The sequence below is a fragment of the Podarcis tiliguerta genome (assembly GCF_965153285.1).
Source record: "Podarcis tiliguerta genome assembly, chromosome: 2".
NCBI lineage: Eukaryota > Metazoa > Chordata > Lepidosauria > Squamata > Lacertidae > Podarcis > Podarcis tiliguerta.
The window spans coordinates 59,008,323-59,025,782 of NC_139535.1; the positions used below are offsets into that span (position 1 = coordinate 59,008,323).

The 17,460-nt window shown below is 40.9% G+C and overlaps 1 protein-coding gene across 1 annotated transcript; it reads right to left on the reverse strand.

Moving 5' to 3' along the window:
* Positions 1-6,084: 6,084 nt before the first annotated feature.
* MRPL22 (mitochondrial ribosomal protein L22) lies at positions 6,085-17,457 on the reverse strand. Its single transcript, XM_083424047.1, has 7 exons — positions 17,374-17,457; positions 17,188-17,233; positions 13,453-13,588; positions 10,326-10,391; positions 9,280-9,357; positions 8,516-8,585; positions 6,085-6,361 (listed from the first exon to the last, which is right to left on the reverse strand). Exons 1-7 carry the CDS (start codon positions 17,396-17,398, stop codon positions 6,150-6,152), a joined length of 633 nt encoding a protein of 210 aa, XP_083280173.1. The 5' UTR covers positions 17,399-17,457; the 3' UTR covers positions 6,085-6,149.
* Between the last annotated feature and the right edge of the window lie 3 nt (positions 17,458-17,460).

The following is a 17,460-nucleotide window of genomic DNA, read 5'->3' on the forward strand; positions in this document are numbered from 1 at the left end:
TTTTATATTTTTTTTAATTTTGTTGCCTTATTTTACTTGTGTAAGCCTCTCTCTCTCTATCTATCTATCTATATATATATATGATTATACATGCTTTTATTTAGAAATAGGAAAATTTGAAATACAGTGGTACCTCGGGTTAAGTACTTAATTCATTCTGGAGGTCCGTTCTTAACCTGAAACTGTTCTTAACCTGAAGCACCACTTTAGCTAATGGGGCCTCCTGCTGCCGCCGAGCCGCCGGAGCACGATTTCTGTTCTCATCCTGAAACAAAGATCTTAACCTGAGGTACTATTCCTGGGTCAACGAAGTCTGTAACCTGAAGCATATGTAACCTGAAGCGTATGTAACCTGAGGTACCACTGTAATAGGCAAAACAAAAATATCTACAGTGGTACTTCAAATTAAGTACTTAATTCATTCCGGAGGTCCATACTTAACCTGAAACTGTTCTTAACCTGAAGCACCATTTTAGCTAATTGGGCCTCCTGCTGCTGCCGCGCCACCAGAGCACGATTTCTGTTCTCACCCTGAAGCAAAGTTCTTAACCCAAGATACTATTTCTGGGTTAGTGGAGTCTAGCTGTAATAAGAGATGCCTCCAAAAGCTATGTGGTTCTCATCCTACCACATGCAATATTTTGGAAAGCTTTACCACCCAAGTGGTATTCCATTTATCTGAACCTCATCCTCATTCGCAGGTTGCTTTTCGTATTACCATTACGAATACCCTTTTCACACCATGTATATGCAGGCAAACACATATTCTGGAAAGGCATGGGTGTAGCCACGGGGAGAAGGGGGCAGCTGCACCCTATCAATAAATGAAAATAACTAACTGAACAATTGTGTCACAGATAACTCAGTTCTGTCCCCCTCCCCCCCCCAACATAAAGCCTGCCCTCCCTCACAAAAAATAAATCCTGGCTACACCTATGTGGCAAGCTCATATAATTTAGAAAACAATCACATTGTGTGATATAAACAGCTTTTCAATGTTGAATTGAACTACGAGCAATAAACTACAGTACTGGTTAATCAAAGCTTATGTGCCTGACCAGTGACTAAAACTGTGCTTTTTAGTTGCATAAGAAGCACTTTAGACAACTTTCTTCCCTTGACTAGAGGATGCTAATAAACGCCTTAGGCTAAATGGGCTGGGTAATTTGATGGAATGTGATCCTCTTCCTCTGAAGTCTCATCATGCCGAAATCTCTCTGAGGTATGGCAATGCAAAATGACACGAGGAAGGTTGGCACTTCACATTTTTCCATTTTTAAAAATGTAAGTAAGAATACAATTTGGGGCAGAGATGTGCTTGTTAAATATAAACTAATCACATTCGGAGGAAAGATATTGCATGCTTAAGCATCTCTCAGATGGAATCAGCCGCCCTGACGATGAAAAAGTGAAATATACATGCCTCATCCAGATAGAACCTACCCATGTGGCAAGAACATTATAAAAAATATTGACCACTATTGAAGGTAAGCTCAATGTATGTCAATATCAAAGAAAAATAGCTGAACCTTCTGAAAATGACTTTGAAAAACTGGATGATCAAAGAAAATTATGGATATTGATTGCCAAGCAATTCCTTGCCGGAGCTGTACTCATTAGGGAGTTTTTGCCACACGTGCACAGAAAATACGAACAAATTGCCTTTGCTTTCTGGCAAAATTGCTTTAAATAAAACATAGCCTAGTTTGTGGGTGATTATTAGAATAAGAATGCAGGAAGGAAGGGATCTATGAAAATCCATGGGTGGTACTTTCCACCACGATTAGCCTTGGGCAGGAAAGGAGAAATTGCTTTTTGGGGAGAGAAAGGATTTGGGCTGTAAGGATGATTCCCATGTTCACTTTACTGCTTGGAAGGCTCTTTGACACCAAAGTGATATTTCGGTGGAGGTGATGGGAGGCTTTGGATTCTTAAGGATATGCATCAGAGGGCACAAATCCTCAAACACCAAACTCCTCAATCCTGCCCAATCCTTTTTGTATGAAAAAGGGCAGGTCCCCTTGTTCCCAAAGCAGCAGTGGTTAATCTGCGGCCCTCCAGAGGTTGTTGGCCTCCAACTCCCATCAGCCCTAGCCAGCATGGCCAATGGTTAGGGATGGTGGGAACTGGGAGTTCAACATCTAGAAGGCAGCAGGCTAGCCTCCCTCCCGCACCGTATAGGATCCTTTTGCAGGAAAACAGGTGAGAGAATGCAAAGTCCTAGTGGCTGGTTGTATTGGCGGAGTGCAAAATCAGCACCAGACAGCACACTTCTCCTCTCACTGTAGTCTTGAAGGTTTTTGAAAAGTATTTGTTTTCCCAGTAACAACGCAAGCAAGCAACATGATACCTTGTGTGCTTACTGCCTTCTGCTGCTGGGGATATTTTGAAGAGGTGAAGAGCTTGTTTTTACCTATTTTTCTGCAAGGATAACAGGTCTCAGTTGAACCAGGTGAGTCACTAGAATGCAGATCAGGTCCCGGCAGTCTGTAACTGACTAGATGATAGCTAATAAGCTCAGTCCAGTCAAGATGAAGGTAGCGTTGATTATGGGCTTTAGAGATTGTCTTCAATCTGTTCTTGAGCAACGAACTCTCCCTAGAATCAAGTATGCTGTTTGCAGATGCTGTTAGATCCAGTGCTTCACTTGTATTACCAAATAATATCCATGGCACAAATTGCCTCATGGACAGAAGTCTTGCTATGGGTATTGTCAGGGAACTGCCATTGGAGCTGGAGGCAGAGAGAAGGCTCCAGAGGGATGCCGGAGAGGGTCCCAGTAGGGAGAGAGGCAGCCCATCCGCTGGGGAAGGAAATCAGCGTAACACCAGTGGAGAAGGGGGGCAGATGGGGGAATCGGAGAGGTGGCTCCAGGACTCCTCGCCGGAGACCAGCGGAGAGAGTACGGGTACTCCGCTGCCCACACCCTCCCTGCGCAGAAGACTTCCACGCAGGGAGAGTAGGAGAAGACTGGGCGTCAAACAGCTTTTATGCTGGAAAAGGTTCAAGAAACGCCCACTGACGGATTCTGCCAGCGACTGAGGCAGCCACGGAACTTGAGGCTGTCCAGACAGAAAGGGTTCAACCAGGTAACCTAGCCAGGAGTGGCGGCAACTTACGCATGAGCAACCATTACAGGTATCTATGATCTAGTAAACATTTGAACTAGGTTGCTTCAGTATATGGGAACAGAGGGGAGGAGTGGACCTTCAAAGCTGTTTAGAAACTTAGGTTGGTTCAAAACACAACAGCCAGGTTGCTAACCACCACTGGCTATTTTGAACAGAACTTGCCAGTACTAAAAAATCTTGACAAATTCTAAATTTGTTTCCACATTCACAATGTTGGTATTAACTTTTAAAGCCCTACACATCCATATAATCACCTAGCCCATATAAGCCCACCAATTTGTCAAGATCTACATCAGAAGCCCTATTTCAGAGATGGGACCTTTTCAGTGATGGTACCTCAGTTGTAGATTGTTCTCCAGAGAGACACTTGGCTGTCAATGATTTTGCTTTCTGGCACTGTGCAAAGAGGTTCCCACCTTTCCATGGATAAATTTTACTTCTACCATTTGTTTTTTATTGCTTGTGTTTTGTCATTTTTAAAATATTGCATTGTCTTGTCAGCTTCCTTGGAAGCCATCAGATGAAATCAGCCTACCAACAATTAGCAAATAAAAAAACTACCAAAGATTCTATTTTTTCTGCCTCATGTTTAGGCAGCAGCAAAACTCCTACAGACACCCCACTTTAATAATAAAGGAGAGCTATTTACAAAAGGGAGGGATTTTTTCAGTGGTCTAGCAGGCACTTGGAGAGGAGCGAAGGAATAACTTTGTTCCCCTCAGACTTTGAGAAGCTGGGTTGTATACGAAAAATGAAGGCAACATGGAGCAATCTACAATTTTGTTGGAAACCAATATTTAGCTTATGGTAGCTGGAAGGAAGGAGGTGGGGAGGAGAGTGTGGTTCTAGCATTGGATATAAAGGCTTTCTGTGGAGGATTCTAGCTAAAGGCCCGGAAGGCTCCATGGGAACACAGTGAAACTATCTTTGCTTACTCTCCCTGAAGCCCCTTCCACATGTTGCCTTTGGTGGACCTTGACATCTCAAATTTCAGGGGCGCCTGGTGAAACGCCAAAATCCAGCAGCCTCCCCTCTCCGAGCCGTCAATTGGAGTAATAGTGGTGGCACTTGCTCTGATGCCCCAGAAGCTCTGTACCTGGTGTGACTCCCCTAGAACTGTCTCTGTTTGAGGGAGGAAGTTTTAAATCCTCAAAAATCAAGTTACCCAAGCCAACTTTTGAGGATTTCAAGCTTGCTCTAGGCTAATAAATGCCACTCAATAATATATAGGTCACACAAATTTCAGTTCATACAGCTATACGTTTTCTTTAAGCCAGCTGGTTACAATTAAACAAAAAGCTAAAAGTAGATTAGATTACCTCACCATCTAAAACAGGAGGGGAAAAAAATTTTCAGACTGAAACCCACATTCCCGTCAGCGTGGTTGGAGCCCATGGCAGTGGTGGGTGAAGCCAGAGGCAAAAGTAGGAAGAGCAACAATTGTAACCTTTGTGTATTAGGTTAGTTTTACACCCGCCCTGCTCTATCCTCCATCCAGATAAGCAAGAGGAGTTGTCAGAGTTCCAGGATAGATTCCAGCCAGGCAAACACTCAAAAGTAGGGCTGGTAGGAAGTGGGACCTAGACAGACAGGTGCGGCTGAGGAAGTGTAGCCTAGGGAGAGTCACAGGGGCCCGATAGGCAGGCTTGGTGGGTTGCATTCGGTCCCTAAGCCTCCTCACCCTTGACCTGAAACAAAATGCACCATTATCCGACTTTGGAGCTGGAAGAGAAGGCTGCTCTGTTATACGCAGCTAAGAGCACAAAATGCATAGAGAGTAAGTTGCTTCCTATCAAAAATAAAGAACTGTATAATCACTGACAATTTCCTTTTGTAATCTAGGTGCACATGCTCTATTACTGCTAAGCATGTCATTTCCTCAGAGATTAACTGGCTTCTGCACATACCAGGGACTTCTTAGTGCAACTGAGCGCCAAGAGGCAACTAAGAAGGGCTGCAAGTTTTCCATATTTCTTTATGTACCCCCAGAAAATGAACAGTAGCATCATCTGCAGTTACACTGTACTAAACTGAAATTTCTCCTCATTACTTGTTTACTGTGCAGCTGCTCGGAAACATTCCCCCCCCCCCTTCTGCGATGCATGAGAAGATATCAAAAGCAATCATCAAACCAAATGCATATTCCCTGCCAGTTCTTGTCAGTGAACAAAACTGACTGCCCATTCCATATTCTTTAATGAATTATTATGCAAAAGAAAAGAATGAAGAAAAGGCAGTTGCACTCACAGAGCTTTGCCTGCTAGTCGAACATGAACAGTTGGCGTTTTTGTTTGTTTTTTATTCCCTGCATTTCCTGATGGAATTCAAATCGTGTGTACCTACAGTTCCCAGGCAAGTCTCTCATCCAGGTGCTGACAATAACCAAAGCTCCTTGACTACAGCATGGCAGCTGAATCATGTGCTTTCAGAATATATTGTAATTTGAGACATTCACCCCTCACAAATTTGTAACTAGCATTAAGCATATGCCCCATGTTCAGGCTGGGACACTTTAATGAAGTAGATCTATAATGCTTTAACAGTGTTTCAACTACAGGGCGGAAATCTAAAATAGCTACAAACCCAAAACACCATTAATTGAACTAGGGCAGAATCCATTTACTATCATTCCAGTAGCTAAAAGCACTTCTGTCAATGCAAGCCCCCTTTAGATTGGATATCCCATTAAATCTTTTTTGCATTCTCAGCATGTGCTAAAGCATACTTGCAGACTAAAAGATCAAGAAAGGCAATACTCCCAGTGAAAGTGCTACTGGGAAAGATCCAAACTGAAAAATCAGATTGTAGCTTCCTCATTTGAGACCATTCCCTACCACTTTTCTCAAGTATCATCTAGATCTGAGGCACTGTACTTGCCTAGTGCTTGGTATGCTTTCCTAGTCACCGTACACATTTTTGTGTCTATAGGAGACCACTGAGCCTAATAAGAAACTGATTTTTAAAATGTACTTTATTTACATGGTTATCACAAAAAAGGGAACAACACAGTGGGGAATATTACAATGTGTTAGTAATGGTTCTGTTACGCAGCTGCTGCACATACTCCTTTGCGTGATCTAAAGCAGTCTTTGGTATCTCTGGAGGTGGAGGTGGGCCTTCGACTAATTTCACAAAGTAATGGCACTTGACTTTGTCCATAATGCCAAAAAAGCCTTTGCCATGGTAACGGATCCTTTTCAGGTAGTGCCCTTTTCCAGAGAAGGATTCAGCTAGAAGACATAAAATAGACATTAAAAGAAAGGGAGAATGCAGGCCATAACATAAATTCTATTTTTAAAAATATCTGGCTCACTCAATGCCTTGACAGACCAGGATTTCTCTTTTTAATGTGCCACGTCAAAAATTAGAAAAAAACCCATAGAAAAATGTACCGGTCCTGTTTATTTATCTGGGCCTACAATAAAGCTATATGCAAATCCTTTACCTTCAGAATGCCCCAACCCCCATTTAGGCAGACCACTAACTTTATTAAAGAAGTGTGGTAACAACATGGCACAGAAAAAATTAGTACACAAGAAAATATATATTTTTTTTAAATGGGTGAAAAAACAGGACCTGTGTCAACCAGAAGCAAAAACATTAAACAAATTAATGAAAACTACTACTGTTACTCATATTTCACTAAGTATTTCACTAAGTATTTCTTCTATAACTGTGAGTTTCATCTATCAAAGGTTTTTGTGCAGCCAAAACCCACCCCACCCATTTTAAGCCTTCCCCTAGGAAAGCATAATTCACTAAGCTGGTCAGTCACTTTGCCCTAGAACGTCCACTCGAGGCGTTATGAATCATGACGAAGTGACATTTTATTTCCCCCTTTGCTAGAAGCCATTTCTATACTGCTTTTTGTCATCATATGTTTAAAAGAGAAATGAGCTTCCTATGACAGCAGCATTATAAAGGTAAGTTAAAAGGGTCTATTTGATATGGAGAACTCAGAGGGCTATACCTAAATGCCAGATCTAAATGCACTTAATTTAGAACCTTTTTACCTCAATTAAAGGTTGAAAGATGACCAGTTGCTGGGAAGTGAAGTGTGAACTGCTGGCTAACCTGCCACAGCAAAATGAATTACAAACCAACAGAAATGGGCTGATGATGAAAAATGGATTATTGTGTTTAAGACCTATATGGAATAATGCACTTTTCATGTATACAAATGCTAGGGCAAGTAATGTCAAACAACCACAGCTGCAAGAACTGAAGTTATACTTAATCCACATGCAGGTTGAATAACTTTTCAAAGGTCTACCCAACTTTTTATGCAGCTATTGGTAAAGTATGCTGATTGTAAAATTGCTGCTATCCCCAACAATGCTAGGAAATTAGAAGCCTATCTTTAATCTATTGGAAGATGTCATCAGGCAAGTCTACTCCTTGCTAGAATTTGAGAAATTAAATATATTTGCTCCAAGGAATCTGTACTCTGCATAAAATGGCTAGTAGGCCAAGAACTCCCAATGAAGTTGAAAGTACTCAGTAAAACTTGTGAAGTCTTGTGTATACAGGTAATCAGTAGGCTTTACATGTTGTGTTGACACCTTTCCCCTATCTAAGCACACAGATACTCAAAATCAACACAATGAATCTGACATCCTCATCTTAGACATATCCCACTGAGTTTTATGTACCGTATTTTTCGCTCTATAAGACGCACCAGACTATAAGACGCACCAGACCACAAGACGCACCTAGTTTTTGGAGGAGGAAAACAAAACAAAAAATATTCTGAATCTCAGAAGCCAGAACAGCAAGAGGGATCGCTGCACAGTGAAAGCAGCAATCCCTCTTGCTGTTCTGGCTTCTGGGATAGCTGCGCGGCCTGCATTCGCTCCATAAGACGCACACACCCTTACTTTTCAGGAGGGGAAAAGTGAGTCTTATAGAGCAAAAAATATGGTAATAGCTCTCATGACATTTCAGTACTTAATAAACCAAGAAACTGCAGGACACTGAGAGATATAGAAAACCCTCCATTTTGAAGCTTTCATCGATTTTTTGTGGGATTTTTCTTTGTGAGGGGGGCAGGAATAAAAAATCACAACATTTTCTGATGGCCTTAATCACCTGGGATCAGTTAGGTTGTGTTTAGTAAGCAAAACTGGGGGTGGGGGGGTATGTCATGTGTATTTTACTTGTTGTATAAATGGAAGTTTTTCCAATAAACAATAATATTTGAACCAAAATATTTGTTTGGAGTGGGAAATAATCAATCATCCTTAGCATGGATTAAATTTTTTAAAACCCAACATTTAATTTGAAATTTTTTAATGTGACCTTCCAGTAGAGAAATTTTCTCATGCCAAGGCTACTCAGAGATGCCAAACTTTAGAATATGCCTTCTATAATAATAAACTATTTACCAATGTGTAAGTTGGATCTAAATTCTACATTATGCTTCCTCACCGCAATTTCTTGGGCTTCTAGAAGGACCTATTGTAAAAAAGGAAAAATTACAAATTAAGATTATGTAATTTTTTAACCCTGGAGTTTTCATATGCACAGTAATACCTACTCACCTTTAAATTAAAAAAGGAAACAATGTATTTCTTCAACTTCCTTGCCTTAGGGTACTTTGCTTATTAGCTTCCCTACCTCATAGCAACATGTCCTGTGGCAGATTTTAACCCCAGCCAAATTGAAAACTTTCTTTTCCCACACAGAAGTCTAGTTCCCAAAATCTCTCTACATTCTGTGCCACTACATCCAGAGTCAGAGGCTTCCCTGCCAGAGGTGCCAAACAATATAATTACACTTTTGCCAGCACAAAAGTGGAAGTGCCATTTCAGGCATAAAAATCCTGCCAGGAAAATTAGATATACCCACATCAACTAGCACAACACTGAGTGAGAATGAGAGACTTCTGCAAGATACTATGCAAGCTCTCAGCCACACACATCCCTCTGTGTGTGTGTGTGTGTGTGTGTGTGTGTGTGTGTTGTATTTAACAAAGTTCTCTAAGCAGTTCACCAACTTGTTCAAAAATACAGCATACAATCCAAAGCTTATAAAAGAATAAGCCAGTTATAAACAATATGAACTAGCCCAGAAATATCATCTAAAAGATAGAAATATATGGATTTAATAGAGAATGGTAGATTAAATTCTAAAGAAACTTGTAACATACCTCTTTTATCACTTTTGCTCCCTTTTTGTCATTGAATTCCAACTGAGCTAGTGCCTGATCTATGGACATGCCTCGTATCTGAAATGAAAAGCAACACAGAGATGGGAGAAATTCTCAATACAGTATATAATTCATATATAGTGAAACAAACCACATTATAACCATCAGTTTCAGTGTAGAAGAACTATGCAACACTGAGTTGCTTTACACAGTTTTATAGAAGTGCTATGGTACAAAAAACTAAAACAAACAAAAACTCTGACAAAGAGCATTAAGGACTACCAAATCGATATCGAGAAGAAAAATTCCTAATCTCAAATGCGCTGCAAAATAAATAAATAGAAAGCTTCTGATGAATAAGGCTTTCAAATCTGAAGAACTGCAACTCCTGTTATCCCTGACTGCTGGCCATGCTGGCTGGGGTTTTGCAGAAAGGAAAAGGCTATTTAAAACTATTTTCATGTGCAGCTGCTTGACACAGCAACCTATGCAATTGCTGTATGATCAGCCCCCACTATGTGGCTTGCCTTCACCTGGCATACGCTGTCACTAATAATGTTTTCCACACATAAATAAGAGTTTAGGGCATGGATAAAGTTTCAAAAGGTTTCCACATGGAAACTGTAACATGGGAAACCATAGTCAACAGATACAGGTGACCTGACTTGACCTCTGCAGATGATCATGCAATGTTTTTGCTTTTCCAGAGGAAATTTAAGCAATTCTTCATTTTTCAGTATTTGCTACACTCCATGCATCACACCAAAAAGTTTATATTATCTATATCTTCTCCTGGTATATTCCCCGCCCACCCCCCAACCAGGACAAAATGGCAAAGCAGGATATTCTAGCACAGTAGCGCAAAGCATCCTCTGCTTTTTTAAGTAAACTTATGTAACATTTTATCCAGGGCTTTTACAAGGAAAGGGTTTTTTAAAAAATCAAATGCAACCCCGTGTAAATAGGGCACGAAAATACAACCATCACCAAGAAAAGAAATCTCATAATCCTAACAAGATTAAGCCTACAAAAATCAATCCTCTTACCAGTTTTGCCAGGTACCACATCTTGTCCTTACTGTATTTAATGTGTCTTCGACAGTGGTATATTTCCTATATAAAAGAGATGTTTATGTTCTAGGGACAACAATGTCTTTTGTTTTCTCCCCACCACCCCCAGTTCCTCTACTACTTTGAAAACAGAAAACATTTCCTCCTCCACCTGCCAAAAATTATGTCAGACAGACTTTACATGGCAACAGGCAAGAATGGAAGCAGCGAAAACTAATTCCAACTATGTTGTGTTATTTGTCTCTTCCTACATAATAAATAACGCTTAGTATTTCACGTGGGCAGCTTTATGGTCACCAACTATAGCCTGGCTGACTTGTTCCTACCTTTAAACAGTGTTATGCAATGACTTGGTGCAGATTAAAAAGGTATCAGAAATGGTGCATCATACTGCTGTCCCACCTACCCTACTTGGCAACATCTCTCCAGGTTCTCAGGAAAATATATTTTCTGAGCTTGCTAGAAAATATAATTTTTTTAACCTCCAGTTGCCAGGAATTGAATTTGGGACCTCTTGCATGCAAAATATGCACTCTACGTCTAAGCTATAGTCCCTTCTCAGGTGGGCACACATTAGTACAGTGGTACCTTGATTTGCGAACAGCCTAGTTTACAACCATTTTGGATTACGACCAATGCAAACCTGGAAGTGCGCATCCCAGCTTGCAATTATTATTATTTTGGGATTATGGCCCAGTTTTTTTGGATTACAATTTTTTTGGTTTACGGACAAATTTTTTTGGATTACGACCTGTTTGGAGGCCCCATTGGTGAAAGCACGACCTGTTTTGGTTTACAAACGGACCTCCGGAATGGATTATGGTCGTAAACCAAGGTACCACTGTATACTGAAGCAGTGAAATTTAATACAGACTTACAGATAACATAGGGAACAGCTGACCAGCTGCTTGCTTTGTCTAGCTATGCACTGCCATGGGTCTTCCCTGACCCCACTATCTTCCAGTACTCTTCCCCCACCGCAGTGCTGAATGGGTCTGCTTGCCTCTCCCTCTCCTACCTGCAAACACCTGTTGATCTTTGCAGCTGGCCATGGAAGGAAAGGACCCATGCTCCACATGCAGTTCACTCCGTGTTGAAATGAATTCATCCTTTCCATTTTCCAGGTGCAAAAATTAGCCAACAGGCCTTTGACACATATTTTTCTAGCATTGCTCAACACAAAGCTGTTCAACTACCATACAAATTTTCAGCTGTGCCTCAGTCAGTCTTCATAGGTGAGATACATTTCATGAAATTAATGCACAGAACATAGGGTTGGCATATGTCTGGAATTTCCTGGACACTGCCAGGATTCGGCCGTCGGAAACAGCGTCCTGGCAGTAATTGCTGAAATGTCCAGGAAAATCCAGATGTATGGCAACCCATGCTCAAGAAGCTCAATAATTTCCGCCCCCCCCCCAAAAAAAAGCTCAACAATTTATTGTTGTATGGCAAGCCTAACAAAATAGGTCAGTGCAGGTTAAGTTCTCAATATACAACTGATTAAAAAGCTGCTTATAATAATCCCTTCACAACTACTGTTTTGCTAACACACGTAAGGTCCAGTACCAGCTACAGAATGGGAATGCATTTTTATATATATTTTTAAAAAGCTTTGGAAAAGAGAAGCAAAATTCACCCAGATACATTAATCATTTGAGAAGTGAAATTTCATGTGTGCTTTGTTGCTCAAAAATAGTGTGTATACTTCAAATCATATTGCTCGCAGAGCCGATAAATGCGCACAGAAGACAAAAATGAGGAACTTAAAAATAAATACTGTATTTGTCTGCAGTGAAACCATTTTTCATTTTAGCTGCGCTCAGCAGCAAGCCAAACCATCTGACAGTAAATTCATTATTTAAAGGTAAAGAAAAGCTGTAAAAAATGCAAGACCAAGATTACTATACCTGATGGGAAAACTTGAAAGAGTTTTCATACAAGTCTCCCAAGTGCCCCATATATCATGCTACCAGCTAGTGATTTCAAGCTTTTTTAAAAATAGCATCTCTTTCCTGCAGTGACCAGCCTTTTAATATTTAGTTTATCTAGTTCCGCACACAATGGAAGCTGACAAGGGTACCACTACGGCTACAGTTTTCTAAGTACAGCCCAAGGCAGGAGAAATAAGGATGTGATCACAGTGAAATTCAGGCCAGAATAAAACCCATTAGCTGTACACAGCAGACAGAATGAGACTCAATTTCTACAGAATTAGGGATACATATGCCTTATCCTATGATGTCTATTCAAGATGCAGCATCTATTTTGTTTACCAGAGGGGGGAATAAAATAAATGATACTTTACTTAGTATGATGTGCTTGGCCATCTAGCCAGGCACACATATCCTTGATACTAACAGCAAACTCAATTTCCTGAGACTGGATCCTTATGTAGCCAAAATGGAAGGAGGTTTCAACATGTTCAGGAAAACCACAAGGTCTGCAGAAGTGCAGTACATCTTTAGTGAAACAAAAAAACACACACAAAATAATGGCCACTGAGCTTTTTATTAATATAAATTCTAAAGTACAAACAAATCAGAAAAACATAACCACAGTTACTAAGCAAAGTTACATCGTTTGTACTTTTGACCTTACATTAAAAAAAAAACTTTAAAAAATCTTTTTAAAAAGCCAGTCAGTGAGGACTGACATGCTAAATAGCAAGACTGACTGGCCAATACAGAGGACAAAATCAAAATCGGAGGGCTGGAATTAATAATAATAATAATAATAATAATAATACCCTGTCCTTTTCCCTGACAGAACTCAAAGAGGCTTGTGGATGAAAACTGAGTAAGGATCCTGAACAAATCATGTTTTATTTCAGTCATTAATTGTGCCAAAGAGCTGCTGGGATGTGGTAAGTCTGGGAGTCACTGCTTCCTTTTTTGTGAATTAATTTTTATTGCTTTTCAAAAAAATTAACAAATTGTTGTTGTTTTTAAATGGGGGTCAATGCTTCCAACATTTAAGCCTGTGCGTTTGATACAAATGCGGTGCCAACCTTGTTCTCGGAAATTACAACCTTGCAAAAATAGACAAAATGAACCCCTGTTCATTGCTCTACAATTCTGTAATATATAGATGTAAGTCTTACTGCAGGTCTTCGAGGTTCTCCTGGTTGCTGTGGAGGATAAACCATCCTATTCTTCTTTTCCCATCTTCCAATATCCCCCAGAGATGCACTTGTATGGATATTTGACAGAAGAGGAACACTGCAAGGTGCTAGTAACCTGTGAGACAAGAATTTGTCATTCCACCAAGATTATAATAATCACTTAAGAAGTTGATTGCTAGATACTTTTCATCCCAACATATCATAACGCACTCTTTCATTGTCTCTCCTAATCAATGAGCAACATACTCCAAGATGGCTCAATTGCCCTGCTGGTTTGAGGGGCAGGAAAGGGGGCAAAGATAGCCCAATAGGCAGCATCCATAATGCTATCCTATTTATACATTATGGGCATATGCTCCTAATAATATATTCAATATCAATTATTAAATGAAGTGGTATTGATTCAGTTAGATACACTATATGGGAAAAGCTGAGCTTGAAGTAACTAACAGAAACCACACACTAAACGTTTTAATTTGGGCATATGTCTCCCAGTACTTCTCTTATTATTCCAACTAAATGATTTAACTTCTGGACTGGGATTGGAGACAGGAAAATAAGAAAGCTGGGTCTTTCTGGGGGGAAAGGAAAGAATTTCAGTGATTAGCAGTTTTTATAATTCAGCTTTGCTTACTTCCTTGAAGAAGATTACACACTGGTTAGTTGTGGGAGGGACACTAAAGCTGCCAGGCATTCATAGCATGAAAGGTATTATGAGAAGGCAAATTTCCAATGCATATGGAGTTTCCCCTTCTGAGCTGTCATTGAGAATTCTACGCTTACAGTCTTGTGAATCACAATTGTGGCCTTTTATGTTTACCTTTTTTGGCACGTACAGGTGCCGTGTAGAATATGTGCAAGTTATTTATAATTTTATTCAGATAATGACAAAGACCTAGAATTTGTTAGTGATACAAAGTGTGCCTGGCATCTTCTTAAGACTAAGGCCCTTTAAGTTTCCCTCTGGAACACTGTAAGAACTTATTGATGCCCAAAAATGACTATGCAAGAATTCAGGCCCAGTTGTTCTTTGCAGGGCTACATCAGTTCTTGCCACTTGCAGGAAGAGGGAAAGGTCCCAAGGCTGAATAAAATGCTCACATGGGGCCATATTCAACACTGCTGCTCAACTAGTGTGGTAGAATTCCACTTGCACAATTGAACATTTCCCTCCTTTCCCCGCACACACACCCTTAAAATCTGCTCCGGAGGGTTGGAAGACCCCCAAAGCCGATTTTAAGGGTGCCCGGGGAGAGCAGCAGAAAAGGAAGTCCTATTGTGTGAGCAGAACTCCCCACATGCACTGTAGGATGCAATTCACAGGCTGTGAGACGCAGCCAGTAGTTCCATGTGATCCATTCGCACAGCTGTGACCCATAGAAATAACTAAGGCTTCTGCAGTATCAATGGTATTTAAAACAAGCAAAACAAATCCACTCGTTTCTGAAGCACAGAAGCTTATGGAATATTGCAAAATTCTTTTTATAGCCTCCTCAATTTCAGAAGCAAGGTGCCATATAGCATAGGAAAATTTCTGTCTGAGAAACACAACTTGAGCACTGGAATATTTATTTTTTGTTTAGTTTCTGTCCACTGTCTCCATATCCAGTCACATTTCAGCAGAGACAAATTACCCATGCGCAAAAAACCGTTAGGTGATGGCACCCTCTAGTGCTCAAGACACCCCTATAGAGACAACACAGGAAATATCTACTGCTATTCGTATTTACAGATACATATCTTTTAAATTATTTTCATAATTAAAAAAGCATTTATCCACCTTGGGTCTCAGCTAGTACTATCAAATCATGTTAATGTCCATAAAAAGCTATATATATATATATATATATATATTTCAAATATATATCAAGTTTCCTGAAATGTTCAATTTTTCCATCTGTAAAAATATGCACATGCACATTTGTATTTTGTGTCTTCACAATGGTATTCAAATACCAAGAGACAGCCTGTAAAATTAAAAGCAGGCACAAGCTGTCTCCCAGCACAGCCCAAGTTTGTTAGATCCTGTTGGTTGGACCAGTAGCAGAAATATTCCAGAAGAATTTCAACTCTAGAATTAACTTCTCCAAAGGAAACAAGTGGAAACTATTGCTTATTTTTGCCATTAGGATGCAAAATACTGGCTTTGGATTATACTCATTAAAGCCATCTTATATAAAGGTGTGATTCATTGACCATGCAGATAAGTGTAATCCCACTGAAATAAAATAAAATAAAAACTGTGCATGTGTTTTTATTCTTCCCAAATCTTTCCCCTGTGATTCTTCATTAATGAAGATCAGAGCCCTACTGTTCCTCTGTAATACTCTACTGAATGAGAATGGCTTCTCATTGTGCGGTAGAAGTGTGCTCCCTCCTGGTCACCTAATGAAATGCTAGCCTCCACTTTTCTTTCCTAGTAACTCTGCAGCTAAGGGACAAGGAGTGAAGTTTCATAAACATTTTTGTACCCTATCAAAGGCTCCTGTGTTCAGTGATGATGATGGGGGGGGGGCTTTCCATAGTAATCACCTGCTGCACGTCAACTTGGAAGAAAAACCTCTAAATACACATCTTAACCACACGTGGGGAGACACAATCCTTTAGATATTCTGGTCCAAAATTGTGAAGGGATTTAAACTGAGCCCAGAAACTGATCAGGAAGCAGACCAATTGACTTATAGTGCCTGGTCCTTTCTGGCAATTTGGCAGCTGTACTGTGAACTAAATGTAATTGTTGGACCCTCTTCAAAGCAGTCCATTCTAGAGGTTACCAAGAAATGACTTCCAAGGCATGATAACCTGAGAGTGAAGACTCTACACATACCTTCATTCACTTAAATATTATCTGTACTCAAGCACAATCTGAGGGTGTTTCATTTCACCATCAGGTGGATACCCTCTGTTGATTGATTGCATTTATATACTGTCACTTCAAGGCTGCAAATTCCTCAGCCAGGCAGCCTAGTAGCTGCTGATGAAAGATGTTTTCTGTTCCTGCACTGATTTAAGAAAGCAGACACACAGAGGTTGGATGACCACCTGTCATGGATGATTTAGTTGATATACCTGCATTGCTGGGGGTTGAACTATTTGACCCTCAGGGTTCCTTCCAGCTCTACGATTCTGATTCCATGATTCTAGAGGCTGGTTTGGTACAGTGGTACCTTGGGTTAAGTACTTAATTCGTTCTGGAGGTCCGTTCTTAACCTGAAGCACCACTTTAGCTAATTGGGTCTCCCGCTGCTGCCGCGCCACCAGAGCACAATTTCTGTTCTTATCCTGAAGCAAAGTTCTTAACCTGAAGCACTATTTCTGGGTTAGCGGAGTCTGTAACCTGAAGCGTATGTAACCCAAGGTACCACTGTACAGGGCTGTTAAATCGACCAACCTCTCTTAAACACGGGAGTACAGAAACCTTTGGAAGATTTGTTTAAGTCTCAGTGGTTACTGCTGCTGGTCATGCGCTCGAACTCCTGGATACTGACTACGACCAAAGTGCTGCCTTGGGCGCCATAATTCTACACCACCAAATGCACAAAAAGTGCCCTTAAAAGAAGAAGACGACAGCTTTGCATTAGCTGTTTTCGTGCGCCAGAGGCCTCTTCATCACCCTGAGAGAGAGAGAGAGAGAGAGAGAGAGAGAGATACTGCGGTCTCCTCCGCAGCCACAACAGCGACCGGCCCCCAAACCCTTTCGCAGGGCAGACTCACCTCCCGGTCCGGACGGAGTTGAAGAAGCTCCACAATCGGGCGGCCCCTGAAAACGAGAAACGAACCATTAAGGGCAGGAAGCTGGAGGTTTTGTTTTGTGGGGTGGTGGAGAAATGCTCAGCCCCCCTCCCCTGGGCACATTCCATCATCGTTTTCCTCTTCCTCCCTCCCCACTGCCAAACTCACCCCCGAGCATTGCGGGCGCCGCCATCTTCGCAGCCACAACCCGTCTGCCTATTTTACGACAGCAGGGAAGGGCGATTTCCCCCACCC

What these genes read in the sequence shown, in the direction of transcription:
- MRPL22 (XM_083424047.1), bottom strand. Translation starts at nt 17,398, where the DNA reads ATGGCGGCGCCCGCAATGCTCGGGG. An exon ending in GAGAACCTCGAAGACCTGCA is followed by an intron (nt 10,392 to 13,452) that starts GTAAGACTTACA and finishes TCTTTTATATAG; the next exon opens with GAAATATACCACTGTCGAAG. An exon ending in TAGATCCAACTTACACATTG is followed by an intron (nt 6,362 to 8,515) that starts GTAAATAGTTTA and finishes TATGTCTTCTAG; the next exon opens with CTGAATCCTTCTCTGGAAAA.